Source organism: Lithobates pipiens, unplaced genomic scaffold, assembly GCF_037356315.1.
Source record: "Lithobates pipiens isolate NorthernLeopardFrog02 unplaced genomic scaffold, aLitPip1_a1.2 Scaffold_25, whole genome shotgun sequence".
Lineage (NCBI taxonomy): Eukaryota > Metazoa > Chordata > Amphibia > Anura > Ranidae > Lithobates > Lithobates pipiens.
In genome coordinates, this window is record NW_027507787.1 from 147,608,172 (window position 1) to 147,625,873 (window position 17,702).

A 17,702-nucleotide genomic window follows, 5' to 3' on the forward strand; every position below is an offset into this window, starting at 1 on the left:
GTGGTCTCCCGTGATAACCCATGAAAGAAGGAGAACTGTGTATGTAAACACACAAATCCCGGTTCTTTCAGGGGAGTAGAGACAGATTGTGTGTTCATACTAAGTATGAACCCCGATTGATCTCTCCTCCTAGTCAGTCCCATCCCCCCCACAGTTAAAATACACCTAAGGAACACAGTTAACCCCTTGATCGCCCCTAGTGTTAACCCCTTTCCTGCCAGTGATATTTACACAGTAATCAATGCATTTTTATAGCACCGATTGCTGTATAAATGTCAATGGTCCCAAAAATGTTTCAAAAGCAGCCAATTTGTCCACCACAATAACGTAGTCCCAAAAAAAAAAAAAAAAATAGGATTATTAAAACAGCTTACCTGTAAAATCCTTTTTTTGATGTACATCAGGGGACAAAGAGCCATAGTAATAACTATGTGGGTTATATCGGCATATCAGGTGCTGGACACTGGCACGCCCCTTAAGGCGTGAACTTCCCCCATGTAACCCCTCCTATTACTGGGAGTCCTCAGTTTTGTAGCCAAGCAAAGTGTATAAGAAGAAGAAGGGAGGGACCTCTGTGTCCCCTGATGTACATCAAAGAAAATAATTTTACAGGTAAGCGGTTTTAAAAATCCTATTTTCTTTTCTTACATCAGGGGACACAGAGCCATAGTAATAACTCTGTCAGATGTCCCATAGCAATGGCAACTGAAGGGGAGGAGACAGAACCAGGATGCCAGAGGACTCATACTGCAGAGTATGCTGTGCCCAAAGGCAATCTCCTCATGACCTTTAATATCAATTAAAAAAAAAAAAAAAAAATCGGATAAACGTCTGAACCAAAGACCAATGTTGCGGTCTTACAGATCTGAGCCATAAAGGCCTGATGATGCACCACCCAAGAGGCACCAATCACCCTGGACCAGTGTGCTCTTAATATGAGAAGGAAGAATTTTATGGCTGAAACTTGAAACTTGATCAATCACTTGACAATCCATTTGGAAAATTGTCGATCTTGACGCTGCCTGCCTGGGGTAAAACGGCTGCGATTTGCCCCAAAAACAAAAAAAAAATTTCAAGAAAAAAAGGCAGTGGGCTGGCATCCAAAAGGAACAAAAACTGCCAATCTGGGGGCTCAGGAAGTGATCAGACCCCACTTCATACCTGAGGGCCTGAGCTGGCTTGAACGGAGAAGAGAGTGCAAGCTTCTGCTGTTTCCAGCGTCAGAATGGTGAGTGCTCAATACAGCCTCCAGTGGTGACACATAGACATGACATGACAACATAAATACATGGAAGGCGAGATTCCTTGCAGAAAATCTCCCCTACCTTTCTGCCACAGGGCTTTATCATAGATAAAAAAAAAAAAAAAAAAAAAAAACAATCTTCGCCCTTCACGGTAGGCTCCAAGACCTTGAAAGCAAACCTTCAGGAACAGGGGTACACTCAGGTAATCCCACAATTGTGGACCTGCGAGAAGACCCTGCCAGTAAACTTTTATTGGCTTTACTACCAAAAAGTGCTGGATCCTAGGGCCCAGCTTAAAAGCATTCGCAAGCAAAACCTTGTGTCTTCGGATTACGATGCCCGGGTACCATTCATTTAGTCCATTACGGAGACATCAGAATGGATCCGGTCAAGGTGGCTGGCTCTCATCAAAGGATTACTGCCTGTGGAGCTCAATACAAACATCCTTACACGTGCCCAACACCTTAGACACTGGCGAAAAAACTGACTCCCCCCCAGTAATGGGAGGGGTTATATGGGGGAAGTTCACGCCTTAAGGAGCGTGCCAGTGTCCAGCACCTGATATGCCGATATAACCTACATAGTTATTACTATGGCTGTGTCCCCTGATGTAATAAAAGAAAAAAATTACATATAATTGCGGATTGCTGCCATTAATAGTAAAAAAAAAAAAAAAAAAAAAATTATGAAAATGCCATTAATCTCCTATTTTGTATACGCCATAACTTTTGCGCAAACCAATCAATATACGTTAACTGCAATTTTTTTACCCAAAATAAGTCGAAGAATACATCGGCCTTAACTGAGGAAAGAAATTGTTTTTTGAAAAGAAAATGTAGGATATTTATTATAGCAAGTAAAAGATAGTGTGTTATTTTTCAAAATTGATGCTCTTTTGTTTATAGCGCAAAAAATTAAAACCTTAGAGGTGATCAAATCCCACCAAAAGAAAGCACCATTTGTGGGGGGAAAAAAAAAGGGTACAGCCTCCCAAAAAAGCGTATTTATTAGTTTAAACGACGCAGGTCATATCAAAAAAAAAAAAAAAAAGTGCCCGCGCATGTGTAGGCTGGAGCTGCACTCCAGCTGATTTGGCAATCAGCTGGGAGTGATGTGACCATGGCGCATGCACACATCAGAGGAGGCATTTTTCAACGGGAGAGAGAATGTACTGGACACTTAAAAATTCACAAAGCGGAGGGACACTGTAGTTCTCATATTATGCCTTGCTGTTGCAGGGCGGGGTTTGTTTGCGTAAGGTCGCCTTTTTCAAGTGGTGCACGGCGGCTTTAGTGTCTTGATCAGCATCTGTTGCTGGTGTCTAAGGTTGCAACACAGACAAAACCCGCCCTTTAACACCCCCACAAGCTGCCCTGCAACAGCGAAGCAGAATGTAACAACTACACCACCCCCCTCTGCTCTGTGAATAGCTTTCAATTGTGTCCGTGAAATTCCCTCTCCCGTTGAAAAATGCCTCCTGTGATCTGCCATGGTCACGTCACTCCAGCTGGTTGGGAAATTAGCTGAAGTGCGGCTATGTCCTGCGCATGCGCGGGCACTTTTCAATAGAACACCGGTGGTCATCCATTGGCCAGCCCCCAGCTGATCAGCTTCTGTTGTGACTAATCACAGCAAAACTGGCGCTCCCCCTCCCTGGAAGTGCAGAATCATGTGTACATACGTAATTCTGCACAGAGCTGGGCAGACAACAACCATTGCCATTTCCGCAAATCTTGCATAAGTGAAAATGGCATACGTTTGGCCCACCCTTCTGGGACATGTCACACGTTCCTGAAGACTGCAGGACCGATCTGACAGAGCGACCTTGCTTATGAGCAGTGGGGAGCCGGCTGTATAAAAGTAGGAAGCCACAGCTGGCAACCGCAACCAAGATGGTGGCGCCGGGGAGCTGAACACTTTTCCCTTCATTGACCATGGTGAATACAGCACTGTACTTCTGGGCTGGTAAGTATCTATTTCTTTAAATTCAGCAGCAACAGTATTTCATTCTTTAATGACTGGCATTTCTCGTTAATGCCCAGGAGGTGGTACAACTTCTGTCTCATGTGTACCCTGTAATTGGCTCTCACAGCATTCACACGATCAAGAACCTGTCCCACTGGTTCCAGATCAGAAGCCTTGCCAGACAGCTGTCTCTAACAGGTCAGTCAGTGTGCTGGCACAACATGGCAAGTACACTCCCAGCACACAACCTCATGGATGTGTATGTGTGATAGCGGGGCGTTACAACACATCTTTCTTGCTGCCACATTCAACACTCACCAACCACTTTATTTAGGTACACCTTTTACAATTGGTTGGTATTGGCAATCACATGGCAGCAACTCAATGCATTTAGGCATCTAGACGTGGTGAGGACGACTTTCTGAAGTTCAAACTGAACATCAGAATGGGGGAGAAAAGGGATTTAAGTGACTTTGTATGTGGAATGGTTGTTGGTGCCAGACGGCTGGTCTTAGATTTCAAAATGCTGATCTACTGGGATTTTCACATACAACCATCTCTCGGGTTTACAGAGAATGGTCCAAAAAAGAGAAAATAACCATTCCAGAGAGAGACAGCTGTGTGGAGTAAAATGCTCTGTTGATGTCATGAGAATGGGCAGACTTGAGCTGATAGAAAGGCGACAGTAACTTAAAGTGGTTGTAAACTCTATACAACCACTTTTACCTACAGGCAAGATATTAAGGCCTACCTATAGGTGCTGGAAATATCTCCAATATCTCAACGTCATCGGCGCAAGGGCACTTTAGAAACTGCGCGATTGTGCCCTTTCTAAAGGGATCATGCCGTGACTGGCTCCCGCACGCATGCACGGGAGTGACGTCATGCGACTCTGGCAGTGGTGTCACTAGGGGGTGGCTTTTGGGGGTATAGCCCTGAATCTGGGGCCCATAGCCCCGAGTCTCTGCAGGAGTCCCCAAGGGGAGGGGAGGCTCTCAGGGGACCTTCATACAAGTGGGGAGGCTCTCAGGGAATGTATGTATGTATGTATGTATGTATATATATATATATATATATATATATACACATACACACACATATATACATACACACACACACACACATACATATATACACACACACACACACACACACACACACATATACATACACACACACACACATGTATATTACTTTATATACATGTGTATGCCCGCCCAAGTATATGACTTTCTTTACTACGCTGCTATGGGCTCTAGCCCCAGAAAGAGGGGTGAAGGATGGCCGCTTCCAGTCAGTGGGGACAGCATCAACATTGCTGGCTTCGGTTTCAGGGAAGTGACACATAATGGGCTACTATGCAATGCATAGTAGCCATTATGCTTTACCTTTGCAGGGAAATAAAGAGGAAGGAAAACACATCAGGGTTTACTTCCTCTTCATATAACCGCTCGTTACATCCAAGGTATACTTGAAGCAGATGGGCTACAGCAGCAGAAGACCACGCCGGGTGCCACTCCTGGTGGCTAAGAACAGGAAACTGAGGCTAAAATTCTCACAGGCTCACCAAAATTGGACAACAGAAGACTGGAAAAACGTTGTCGGGTCTGACGAGTCTCGATTTCAGCTGTGATATTCAGATGGTGGGGTCAGAATTTCATTTAAACAACATGAAAGCATGGATCCATCCTGCCTTGTATCAACGGTTCAGGCTGGTGGTGGTGTAATGGTGTGGGGGATATTTTCTTGGCACACTTTGGGCCCCTTAGTACCAATTGAGCATTGTTTAAACACCACGGTCTACCTGAGTATTGTTGCTGACCATGTCCACCCCTTTATGACTACAGTGTACCCATCTTCTGATGGCTCCTTCCAGCAGGATAATGCACCATGTCACAAAGCTCAAATCATCTCACCACTGGTTTCTTGAACATGACAATGAGGTCACTGTACTCCAATGGCCTCCACAGTCACCAGATCTCAGTCCAATAGAGCACCTTTGGGATGTGGTGGGAGATTCGCATCATGGATGTGCAGCCGACAAATCTGCAGCAACTGCGTCATGTTATGTCAATATGGACCAAAATCTCTGAGAAATGTTTCCAACACCTTGTTGTATCTATGCCATGAAGAATAAAGGCAAAAGGGGGTCTGACCCAGAAACTAGCAAGGTGTACCTAATAAAATGGTTGGCGAGTGTATATGTTACTCAGATGGCAAGAGGTTAAAGAAGCATAGATACTGTCTGGTGCTATAGGCTTTTCTTCTCTATCGCTCTACTTTAATAGTGGATATATAGTAAGTAACTTGGTGTCTGCACTGCACTCTGGGAATATACATTGTACTCTAATGCATTTTCTGAGACCAGTAGCATTAGCACAGCGCTGAGGAATTGACCAGAAGCCTGACAACCACCACCTTTCATCTGTGGGCAGCAAAAAAGGATTTTACAAAGTACAGGAGAGGATTATGGAAAACAGGAAAAGATGAAAGGATGCCCGGGAGCTCAATCCTTTCCGATGCAGCAGCTGTTCTGTCCAGAACTGTAATCGGACTAAACTGATATGCTCACTTCAAGTGGTGCGGTCAAAAAAATTCACACATCCCATATCAGCACTTCTAAATCACATTATAAAGTCCCTCTTGTTTGCCATAAAAAAAAAAAATAAAAAAAAAAAAAAAAAAAAAAAAAAAAACACACATCACAATAAACTCAAGCTCAGTTATGCAAACTAAAGCTTGGGCAAAAAACTGTCTATCAAGCACATTGTAAGTGTTCATCATGATTAGAGAGTCTGTTGGCCATCAGACAGACCCTGTCTGGTATATTTGCATTGAGATAAGAGGATTTGCAAGCCACACTCACTGTGCAGCACTACTAAGCAGGCAGCAGTCTGCATATGTACAGCTGTTGCCAAAAGTTTTCAGAATGACATATTACATTTTCAAAGTCTGCTGCCTCATTTTTTATGATGGCAATTTGCATATACTCCAGAATGTCATGAAGAGTGATCAGATGAATTGCAATTCATTGCAAATTCCCTCTTTGCCATGAAAATTTACTTAATCCCAAAAGAAACATTTCCACTGCATTTGTGAAGGAGACTTCAGGGCGCCCAAGAAAATCCAGCAAAAACCAGGACCGTCTGCTACAGCTGAGGGATCGGGGCCACACCAGTGCAGAACTTGCTCAGGAATGGCAGCAGGCAGGTGTGAGGACATCGGCACACACAGTGAGGAGAAGACTTTTGGAGGATGGCCTGCAAAGAAGCCACTTCTCTCCAGGAAAAACATCAGGGACAGACTGATATTCTGCAAAAGGTACAGGGATTGGACTGCTGAGGACTGGGGGAAAGTCATTTTCTCTGATGAATCCCCTTTCCGATTGTTTGGGGCATCTGGAAAAAACCTTGTCCGAAGGAGAAAAGGTGAGCGCTACCATCAGTCCTTTGTCATGCCAACAGTAAAGCATCCTGAGATCATTCATGTGTGGGGTTGCTTCTTAGCCAAGGGAGTGGGCTCACTCACAATTTTGCCTAAGAACACAGCGATGAATAAAGAATTGTACAATAACATCCTCCAAGAGCAACTTCTCCCAACCACCCAAAAACAGTTTGATGAGGAATAATGCCTGTTCCAGCATGATGGATCACCTTACCATAAGGCAAAAGGGATAACTAAGTGCATAGGGGAAAAAAACATCAACATTTTGAGTCCACGGCCAGGAAACTCCCCAGATCTTAATCCCATTGAGTACTTGTGGTCAATTCCCAAGAGGCGGGTGAAAAAAAAACACAAATTGTGACAAACTCCAAGCATTGAATATGCAAGAATGGGCTGCCATCAGTCAGGATGTGGCCCAGAAGTTGAGTGACAGTGTGCCAGGGGGAATTGCAGGTCTTGAAAAATTTACAGTTACTTACCGATAACTTTTTTTCTAGGTTATCTTCCAGGATGACATAACCTGGAAGATGACTGGTCCACCTGACAGGAAACAATTACACACAAGGTTAAAAGGCCCCTCCCTTCCCCCTGTACCTCAGTTTTCCCAAAGTAATAGGTTATCCGGGTAACAGAGAGGAACTCTTCCCGTAATACTTACATTAAAAACCTAGGTGGGAAGTAGGCCTGCTGTCCTAGAAGATATCCTAGAAAAACAGTCATCGGTAAGTAACTGTCAATTTTCTCTAGTCATCTTCCAGGACGGCATAACCTGAGAGGATAGACAAGAAGTTCAAAGCCTACCTTAGGGCGGGACCACCGCTTGTAGAACCTTCCTTCCAAAATGTCACATCCTGAGGCGATAGCAGTTCCACTCTATAGTGCTTCAAGAAGGTATCTTGCTTCGCCCAAGTGGCTGTGCGACAGTCCTGCTCTATTGAGGGCCCAGCTCTCTCTGCCCAAGAAGCCGCCAAGGATCTTGTTGAGTGGGCTTTAAGGCCCACTGGTACTGGCACCCCTGTCTGTTCATAGGCCAACACTATTGTCTGTCTAATCCACCTAACCCCCGTAGATTTAGATGCCTGCTCTCCCTTTCTGGGGCCGCTAAATAAAATTAACCACTTCAATACCAGGCACTTATAGACCTTCCTGCCCAGACCAATTTTGAGCTTTAAGCGCTGTCGCACTTTGAATGACAATTGCGCGGTCATGCTACACTGTACCCAAACAAAATTTTTTATCATTTTTGTTCCCACAAATAGTTTTCTTTTGGTGGTATTTGATCGCCTCTGGGATTTTTATTTTCTGCTAAACCAATAAAAAGACTGAAAATTTTGAAAAATAAATAAAAATAACATTTTTGTTCCAGTTACAAAACTTTGTAAATAAGTAAGTTTTCGCCTTCACTGATGGGCACTGATGATGTGGCACCAATTAAGTGGCTTTGATGGGCGGCATGGAGAGGTGGCACAGAGTGGCATGGATAGGCACTGATAGGCAGCACGGATGGGCACTGATAGGCAGCATTGTAGTGTAAAGTATTATAGGGATGGATGCCAATCAGTGACAAACAATGCATGGCAATCAGTGATGCCCATTGTGGGCACTGATTGGCATCCCCGGTGGGCACTGACTGGCATACCTGGTGCTGGGCATCCCTGGTGGTCCAGTATGGGCATTCTCGGGGGGGGGGGCTGCACTGAAAATCGATCAGCACAGACCACCCCCGTCAGAAGCGCAGCTGATCAGCTCTCCTCTACTCGCGTCTGACAGACACGAGTGAGGAAAAGCCGATCACCGGCTCTTCCTATTTACACTGTGATCAGCCGTGATTGGACATGGCTGATCACATGATAAAGAGTCTCCGTCAGAGACTCTTTACCGAGATCGTAGTTGCGGTGTGTCACACTGACACACCGCAACAACGATTGCCGCGATGCACGCCCCGGGCTTAATATCCTGATCACGTCATATGACGTCCGGTCAGGATATCAAAACCACTTTGCTGCCGTCATTTTGCTATATGGCGGGTGGCAAGTGGTTAAAGGGCGATTCGACTTCCTGTAGTCCTTTACTCTATTCAGATATGTCAACAGACATTTCCTGACATCTAATCAATTCAATTTCCTCTCCTTCTCATTCTTTGGATTATCATAGGAGGGCAAAATGATCTCCTGAGACCTATGGGAAGATATAGTGGATCCTGTCTTAGAACCACTCTATCTTCCAAAACCAACAGAAAAGGCTCCTTAACCGACAGGGCCTGTAGGTCACTCACCCTTCTGGCCGTGGTTATGACCAGTAAAAAAGCTAACTTCAGAGTCAAAAAACGTAACTGAATTTTCCTTCGCTGGTTCAAAAGGCGTTTTCGTCAGTGCCTCAAAAACCAGTGTTAGATTCCAAGGAAGGAATAAATTCACCCTAACTGGGGTCAACCTCTCCCGGGTCGGGGTGAAAGACTGGTCCTTGTAGGAGAAGATCTCGTCTGGCTGGAAGACGGAGCGGAGGAGAAATTGACCACTCAGAGTGGCAAACCATGTCCTCTTTGGCCACCAAGGGGCTATCAGGATCAGTCCGCAGTCTGAGCAGGCCAGCTTTTGTAGTACCGGTGGTATCAGGACGAGTGGAGGAAAAGCGTATGCTATACGCAAATTCCAGTCCTGAGACAGAGCGTCCACTCCTTGAGATCCCCTTTCTCTGCTGAGTGAGAAGAACCAATCTACCTTTTTGTTCCCTCTGTGGGCAAAAAAGGTCCATGTCTGGGAACCCGAACTTGTGAGTTACCTGGAGAAAGACCTCCTCATTTAACTCCCATTCTCACTGGAGGATGGGTTACCGACTTAGAGAATCTGCTACCACATTGGCTGTTCCTCTGATGTGAACCGCCGATATGGACAGAAGAGTTTCTTTGGCCCAAATTCAGCAGCTTCCTAGATCTGGTGTCCCCCCCTGACGATTTAGGTAAGTCGTCACATTGTCCGATAGGACTTGAACCTCTAAACCCTGAATCCTGTCTCTGAAGGCTCTAAACGCCTGGCCCACTGACAGAAGTTCCCTGTGGTTGGAGAAGGCCCCTGCCCGAGAAGCAGTCCAGGCCCCCTGTGCCTGGATGTCCTCTAGGTGAGCTCCCCAACCCCAAGCACTGGCATCGGTAGTGATTCTTGTGGGATTCCACTGGTCCCAGGGGCGACCCAACGCGAGCCTGTCCTGAGCCAGCCACCAGTCCAGGGAGGCCTCTACTATTGCTGGTATAGACAATTTCCCGTCTAACGATTCCCTCTTTGTGTCCCAGGAGGATAGAAGGAAGAACTGCAGCTCCCTTGAGTGGAACTGAGCCCAGGGGACCGATGGAATACATAAGGTCATCAGACCTAAAACCCTCATGATATATGCCTGCGAGAGCACTCGCTGGCTTCCTTTAAAGAGGAGACCGCTGTCACCACTTTCAGTCATTTTTCCTCTGGAAGAAACAGTTTCTGATCTCCTGTATCCACCAGATATCCCAGAAACATCTTTACTTTTGATGGTATCAGAGAAGATTTCTCTGTTCACTATCAAGCTGAAGATTTCCAGGTTAGAGATCACTCTCTCTACGTCGACTTCCACCTGCTCTTGAGACTGCCCGTACACCAATAGGTTGTCTAAGCAGGGTATAAGGGACACCCCTTGTAGATGTAAGTAAGCTACAGCCTCCTCCAGGACTTTTGTGAAGATCCTTGGGCTTGCTGTCAAGCTCGGAATTGCCAATGTTGAATTCCTCTGCTCGTAAGGACTGCAAACCTCGACAGGGACTGGTGTTCCTAGGCAATCAGAATGTGGAGGTAAGCATCCCTGAGATCTATTGTGGCTAAGAACGCATCCTTTAATAAGTGCCTGCGCACTGTGTAGATACTCTCTATGCGGGAGGACTTTTGTCGCAAAAACCTGTTCAGCTTTCTGAGATTTAATATAAGGCGAAATTTTCCTGACAGTTTTTTAAGGACAAAAACAGGGGAGTAAAATCCCTGGTAATGCTCTTCCGGTGGGACATGAAAAATAATTTCTTGGGAGGCCAGTCCCTGCAGGCTGTCCAACAGCCCTGCAGCCCTTGCGGTCTCCTCGGGGAGACGGGTCAGGAAAAAGTTTTGGAGGGGGAGGGGAGAGGAGTTCCAGACGGTAACTCTCTGTCAAAATCTGCAAGATATAGGGGCTTCCGGAGATCTTGTTCCACTGTGGGACAAAGTGAGCCAGCCTGCCCCCTACCCTGACGTCACTTGGACTGCTTGGTGACATCTTTAGGTCCAGAAAAGAGCAGTTAAGGAGGGCCGCAGACGTAGCCGTGCTCCTGATGCCCCGTACACACGAGCGGACTTTTCAACATCCAAAGTCCGAAGGACCGAGTCCGTCAGACTATCCGATCGTGTGTGGGCTGCAACGGACTTTTGATTCGCCAAAGTCTGACGGACTTTAGAAATGAAGCATGCTTCAAATTTTCCCGACGGAACTACGCCGGACCCGGTCCCCTTCGAAAACTCCGCTCGTGTGTATGCTACTCCGACGGACTAAAACCGACGCTAGGGCAGCTATTGGCTACTGGCTATGAACTTCCTTATTCGAGTCCAGTCGTACGTCATCACGTTCGAATCCGTCGGAGTTTAGTGTGATTGTGTGTGGCCAAGTCCGTTCGGCCGAAAAGTCTGTCAGAACTCCGTCGGAATTCCAGCAGAACTCCGACGGAACTCCTTTGGAAGTCTATCGGACTTAAGTCCGCTCGTGTGTACGGGGCATTACAGATTCTACAGCCGCATCAGCTAAATATGCCACATCCTTACTTATTAGCTCCAGCGAATCTGACTTCTTTAGAGTTACTTCCTCTAGACACATGGCTGGAAAGTCTACCTAAATATACATTCACATTTCTTGCTACACAAGCTGACGCCAAGGCAGAGGCCATAGCTGCGGCATTGGTATCCCATGCTCTCCTCAAGAGCGTCTCCGTCCTTCTGTCCATTTGGTCTTTTAAGTTACCCGAGTATTCAAAAGACAAATCAGATTTCTTAGAGACCTGAGACAGGGCTGCATCTAACTTGGGGGGTCTTAAACTTCTGTTCTTCTTCCTCCCCAAAGGGAAACCTACTCTTCCACGTCTTGAGTCTGAGAACCTTTCTTTCTGGGTCTTTCCACTCTTTTAATATCACCTCCTTTAGAGCCTGGTGGACAGGGAACACCCTGGTTTGTGACTTTCCCAATCCCCTGTACATCTTATCCCTGGCTGGTCGCCTGAACCAGAGGTTCTGGGATATCCTCAGAGACATAGATTGCCCTGAGTAACTGCCCCATATCCTCCAAAAAAATGTTGGTGTCGAGTGGAAACCGGAAGTAGCTGCGCCCGGAACCGGAAGTGGTAACGGCGCCATCTTGCTCCACCCGGGATGCTTACAGCACATGGAATCGATCCCACCACCAGCCCAGCACTACCAGACCCTAGGGCGGGATCACTCTTCCTCCGCAGCCATAGACTCTGTCCAGACTCTGCTTCCTTCAACACCCCTGTACCTCACTGGGTGTAAGGAAAAAAAAGGTAAGAGGAATTAGCTCACAGGAGTCCTGGGATTCCCCTCTGTACCCGGGAGACTCCTTTGCCAGGGAACCCCTCTCCCCCCGGCCGTTGGGGACCCCTGAGAAGGAAGTGAGCCCTGGCTGGACCCGCCACCCCCCCCCGGTTTTGGCGTCCAAACGTTTTCGCTGCCCGGAAACACAAACAAAAAAACTGAGGTGCAAGGGGGAAGGGAGGGGCGTTTTAACCTTGTGTGCGATTGTGTTTCCTGTCAGGTGGACCAGTCATCTCTTAGGTTATGCCATTCTGGAAGATGACTAGAAAAAAGAAGGGTCAACACTGCAAATATTCACTCTTTCTATAAATGTAATGCACTTGTCAATAAAAGCCTAAGACACTTATGAAATGCTTGTTATTATACCATAGTGACATTTGACAAAAAAGGATCTAAAAACACTGAAGCAGCAGACTTTGTGAAAATATTTGTGCAATTCTCAAAACTTTTGGCCACAGTTGTAAATGAGCAAGTAAGGCAGCAACTATGGCCATAGAGAATTAAAAATCATAAACAGAAACAAAGTTAATAAAACACTCATACTATTCAAGTCTTACCTTACTTCCCGCCAACATGGTGCCCAACATTTTTGTTCCTTCTCCGATGCCAACCACTGCATAAAGAGATCAGGAGAGATTCAGGGGCAAGCAGAAATAACCAATGCCCTGTATACACAGAGCGACATAAAACATGGGAGGATTCTACAGCCTAACAGAGCTTAACCACTTGAGACCCGCGCTATAGCCGTATGACGGCTACAGCACGGACCTCCTTTGCCGGGACTATGTCTATTGAAGTTGTCCCATGCACGAGCGGCCTGCACGCCCCCTGAGGGGCGCGCTCTGTGATTGGCGAGTCTATGAGACTCGCCTGATCACCGATCCGAGCAAGGGGTTGATCCCGACCCCTTATCACGTGATCAGCTGTCAGCCAATGACAGCTGATCATGTGATACAACGGAGCCGGTGTGGTAAAATTTCATGCGACTCCATAAAACTTCCTCACCCCGTCACTTCCGGTGAGGCTCCGTCACTCTAACAGCTGACGGCGGGCCTTTACTGCGCATGCGCCAAGTCCGTGATCTGAACGGCGCATGCGCAAGATCGTAAGTTCAGCGGTGGTTAAAAATTATAGACAAAGAAATGCTGGTGGGCGGGCGGAGCTGAACAGATGCTCAGGACGTCAGCAGCAGCCCCGCCCACCCTAGTAACATGCCCCTGAATCTTAAGTGGTGGTGAAAAATCATACTCAAGTGGGCGGAGACTTGCGGGTGGGCGGGCGGAGCTAACGATGGCTTTATTATATCATCGGCAGCACCAATATGTATATATTTGTATATATTTATTAAAGCTGAACAATAAGCAGTGTATTTATTAAAGCTGAACAATTAGCAGTGTATTTATTAAAGCTGAACAATAAGCAGTGTATTTATTAAAGCTGAACAATAAGCAGTGTATTTATTAAAGCTGAACAATAAGCAGTGTATTTATTAAAGCTGAACAATAAGCAGTGTATTTATTAAAGCTGAACAATAAGCAGTGTATTTATTAAAGCTGAACAATAAGCAGTGTATTTATTAAAGCTGAACAATAAGCAGTGTATTTATTAAAGCTGAACAATAAGCAGTGTATTTATTAATGCTGAACAATAAGCAGTGTATTTATTAAAGCTGAACAATTAGCAGTGTATTTATTAGACTGCTTTCACACTGGGGCGGTGCGGGCGTCGGCGGTAAAGCACCGCTATTTTTAGCGGCGCTTTACCGTCGTTTTAGCGGCGGTCTGCGGGCGCTAGCGGGGTGGTTTTAACCCCCGCTAGCGGGCGAAAAAAGGGTTAAAACCACCCGCAAAGCGCCGCTGCAGCGGCGCTTTGCCGGCGGTATTGCTGCGCTGTCCCATTGATTTCAATGGGTAGGAGCGGTTTAGGAGCGGTGAATACACGGCTCCTTCACCGCTCCAAAGATGTGGCTAGCAGGACTTTTTTCACTGTCCTGCCAGCGCACCGCTTCAGTGTGAAAGCCCTCCGGCTTTCACACTGGAATGACAGGGGCCGGTTTTTTTCAGGCGCTACACAGGCGCTATTTTTAGCGCTGTAACGCCTGAAAACCACCCCAGTGTGAAAGGGGCCTTAAAGCTGAAGAATATGGGCACAATATTGGGGACAGTGTGTGCGTTTGGGGACAGTGGCTGCATTTGGGCACAGTGGCTGCGTTTGGGGCACAATGTCTGCGTTTGGGGACAGTGTGTGCGACAGTGTCTGTATTTGGGCACAGTGGCTGCATTTGGAATGATCACAGTCAATTGCGTGGTAAACGGCCAATGGCTGTTTACCAGCATCAGTGGCGAGCAGTGTTCCCGGGAACACGCCGCCACCAACGTGCCCGCGCAGAGCGCGCCCGCGATTGCCGTGGGGCGGCCACCAACGTAGACGCGCAGAGCGCGCCCGCGATCACCATGGAGAGGTGGGGCGGCCACCAACGTACACGCGCAGAGCGCGCCCGCGGTCGCCGTGGAGGGGTGGGGCGGAACCATCTGTGATCACGCGGTAAACAGCCTCATGGCTGTAATGGGGCCTAGTCCTCATGTGATGGGGACCAAGGCCTGATGTGATGGGGGGTCCTGTGATGTGATGGGGGTGTCCTGTGATGTAATGGGGGGCCTAGGCCTGATGTGATGGTAACCAAGGCCTGATGTGATGGGGGGTCTTCTGATGCGATGGGGGGGTCTTCTGATGTGATGGGGGTCCTGTGATGTAATGGGGGCCTAGTCCTCATGTGATGGGGACCAAGGCCTGATGTGATGGGGGGGGTCCTGTGATGTGATGGGGTCTTCTGATGTGATGGGGGTGTCCTGTGATGTAATGGGGGCCTAGGCCTGATGTGATGGTAACCAAGGCCTGATGTGATGGGGGTCTTCTGATGCGATGGGGGGGTCTTCTGATGTGATGGGGGTCCTGTGATGTAATAGGGGGCCTAGTCCTCATGTGATGGGGACCAAGGCCTGATGTGATGGGGGGGTCCTGTGATGTGATGGGGGTCTTCTGATCTGATGGGAGTGTCCTGTGATGTAATGGGGCCTAGTCCTCATGTGGACGTGTGATGTGTTGCCCTGAGTTGCTAGGTCACATGGCTAGCTTCTATCCCAGGGACATCTGGCTGCTAGGCTGCCTGAGGGACATTGTGGGAGAGCAGCGTAGGGTTGGGACTTACAGCTTGTAGTCCAACCAGAAGCAACAGTGCTCCTGTCTGGGAAAACAAGCTGCGGTCGGGAGGTAAAAAGGAACAGCTGTCGCCACAAAGGGACCATACACCGTGGTACCAGAGACCATTGTGAGTAACTAAAGCCATTACCCAAGCAGTCTTCTCACTAACCAGAGATGCTGAAGTGGGAAAACTTGAGTTAGTGCCAAGCCAGGGACCTATCTGAGGAGACGCTTTGAGAGCTCCTTTGAGTGCTGGTCACCTGAGAAGGTCGGAGATGCTACACTGTATCCAAATTAAATTTTTATCATTTTTTTCCCACAAACAGAGCTTTCTTTTGGTGGTATTTGATCACCTCTGCGGTTTTTATTTTTTGCTAAACAAATAAAAAAAAGACATAAAAGTTTTCTCCTTCACTGATGGGGCTGCAGTGACGGGTACCGATAAGGCCACACTGATGGGCACTGATGAGGTGGCACTGATGGGCGACATGGATGGGCACTGATAGGTGGCACAAATTGGCACTGACAGCTGGCAAGGATTGGCATGGATAGGCGGCATGGACGGGCATGGATAGGCGGCACAGATGGGCATGGATGGTCACTGATAGGGGTCCTGTGATGTGATGGGGGGTCTTCTGATGTGATGGGGGTCCTGTGATGTAATGGGGGCCTATTCCTCATGTGATGGGGACCTAGGCCTGATGTGATGGGGGAAGGGAATGCACTTGCATTGTCCAGTAGGGGTGCAATGGATCATCACCGATCCGTGATGCGAACAGGTCACCCTGTTCAGATCAGCACACGCCACGATCCGCGGAGTGCCCCGGCAGCCTCGGCCTTAGGAAAGGCCGTGGCTTCGGCCTAGCTCCGTAGCGGCGGCCATCTTGGTGCACCCATTTACAATGTGATCCCTTCTTCAAATGACGGAGCAATCGCTTGTAAACAAACTGGCGTCATAGTGACGCCAGTTCCTCTCTCCCCTCTGTGTACTGATCTGTACAGTGGAGGGGAGAAATTGGAAGGCAGCAGCGCTGCGGGCTGCATCTGTTGTGTCCACAGAACTGCTCTGTGACAAGTGCAGTCACAGCCATCCCTCCATACCCAGCCAATACTCTGCCGTACCCAGCCAATACTCTGCCGTACCCAGCAAATACTGTGCCATACCCTGTAATATCCAGCCATACTCGGCGGTAGCCAGCCGTACCCAGGCATGCTCAGCCAATATTACAGTGGGGGAGATATATATTACAGTGGGGACTATGTTGTGGTGGAATTTTAACAGGTTTTTCATACTTTTTTTATTTGCACTAACATACAATTTTTCAGGACAAGCTTTCGGGGTATGTCCCCTTCTTCAAGGTCCAAGCAGTACTGATTTACAAATTTTCTTCAAGGTCCAAGCAGTACTGATTTACAAATTTTTAAAAATTTGTAAATCAGTACTGCTTGGACCTTGAAGAAGGGGACATACCCCGAAAGCTTGTCCTGAAAAATTGTATGTTAGTGCAAATAAAAAAAGTATCACGGACAGTACTCAATTTTCTCTGTCACAATTGCACTAATACGGCTACAATCACATTAAACAGGTTTTTTCTAATTCAATTATTATTGGCTGATCCGAAAACTGATCCAATCCGTGACTCAGATCCGAGGAACGATCCGGTCCGTGAGTTTTTTGGATCCGTTGCACCCCTATTGTCCAGTAATAGGAGACTTGTAACAGCGAAGCAAGGGCGTACTGTTCCGGGGGCCAGATGGTCAAAAATCATGATTGTTTTTCGATCAATGCAACTAGCTGGTGTATCAAGAACCCATTACATCACAGTGTGGCTGATGCTGCTGTTAGAAGTTTTTAGTGTTTAGGAGTGTGTGCACTGTGCCACACTCCAAAGATTCCTCACCTACTTGTGGTACTTGTACTAATACCTGGGTTTCTGTGTAGCGCTCTTTCCTCTTGTAGTAGAGTCCTGGGCTCTTGGAGGCATATTGGTGACTAAGAGTTAGGGACAGCTGACATCCTTCTGTGTAGAGTGGGTTAAAAGGCAAGTTGGGTGCAGTGCAAAAAGAATTGATGGGCACTAGACACTTTTTTAATGCAGAGATTTATGGTCTCTTAACCACTTTGCCGCCTGGCCTATAGCAAAATGACAGCGGAAAAGTGGTTTCAAAATCCTGACCGGGCGCCATATGAGGTCCTCATGATTTGATCCACTTTGCACCCCCGGGGGCGTGCATCGCGGCGATCGTTGTTGCGGTGTGT

General features: G+C 47.3%; 1 protein-coding gene across 2 annotated transcripts in view; it reads right to left on the reverse strand.

The window, feature by feature from the left end:
- The window catches only part of TRUB1 (TruB pseudouridine synthase family member 1), an 82,009-nt gene that overhangs the window by 50,556 nt on the left and 13,751 nt on the right, over positions 1–17,702 (reverse strand). For both annotated transcript variants that reach the window (XM_077454934.1, XM_077454935.1), the window contains exon 3: positions 12,799–12,854. In XM_077454934.1, the coding sequence (XP_077311060.1) occupies positions 12,799–12,854 (56 nt within the window). The remainder of the gene's footprint in view (positions 1–12,798; positions 12,855–17,702) is intronic.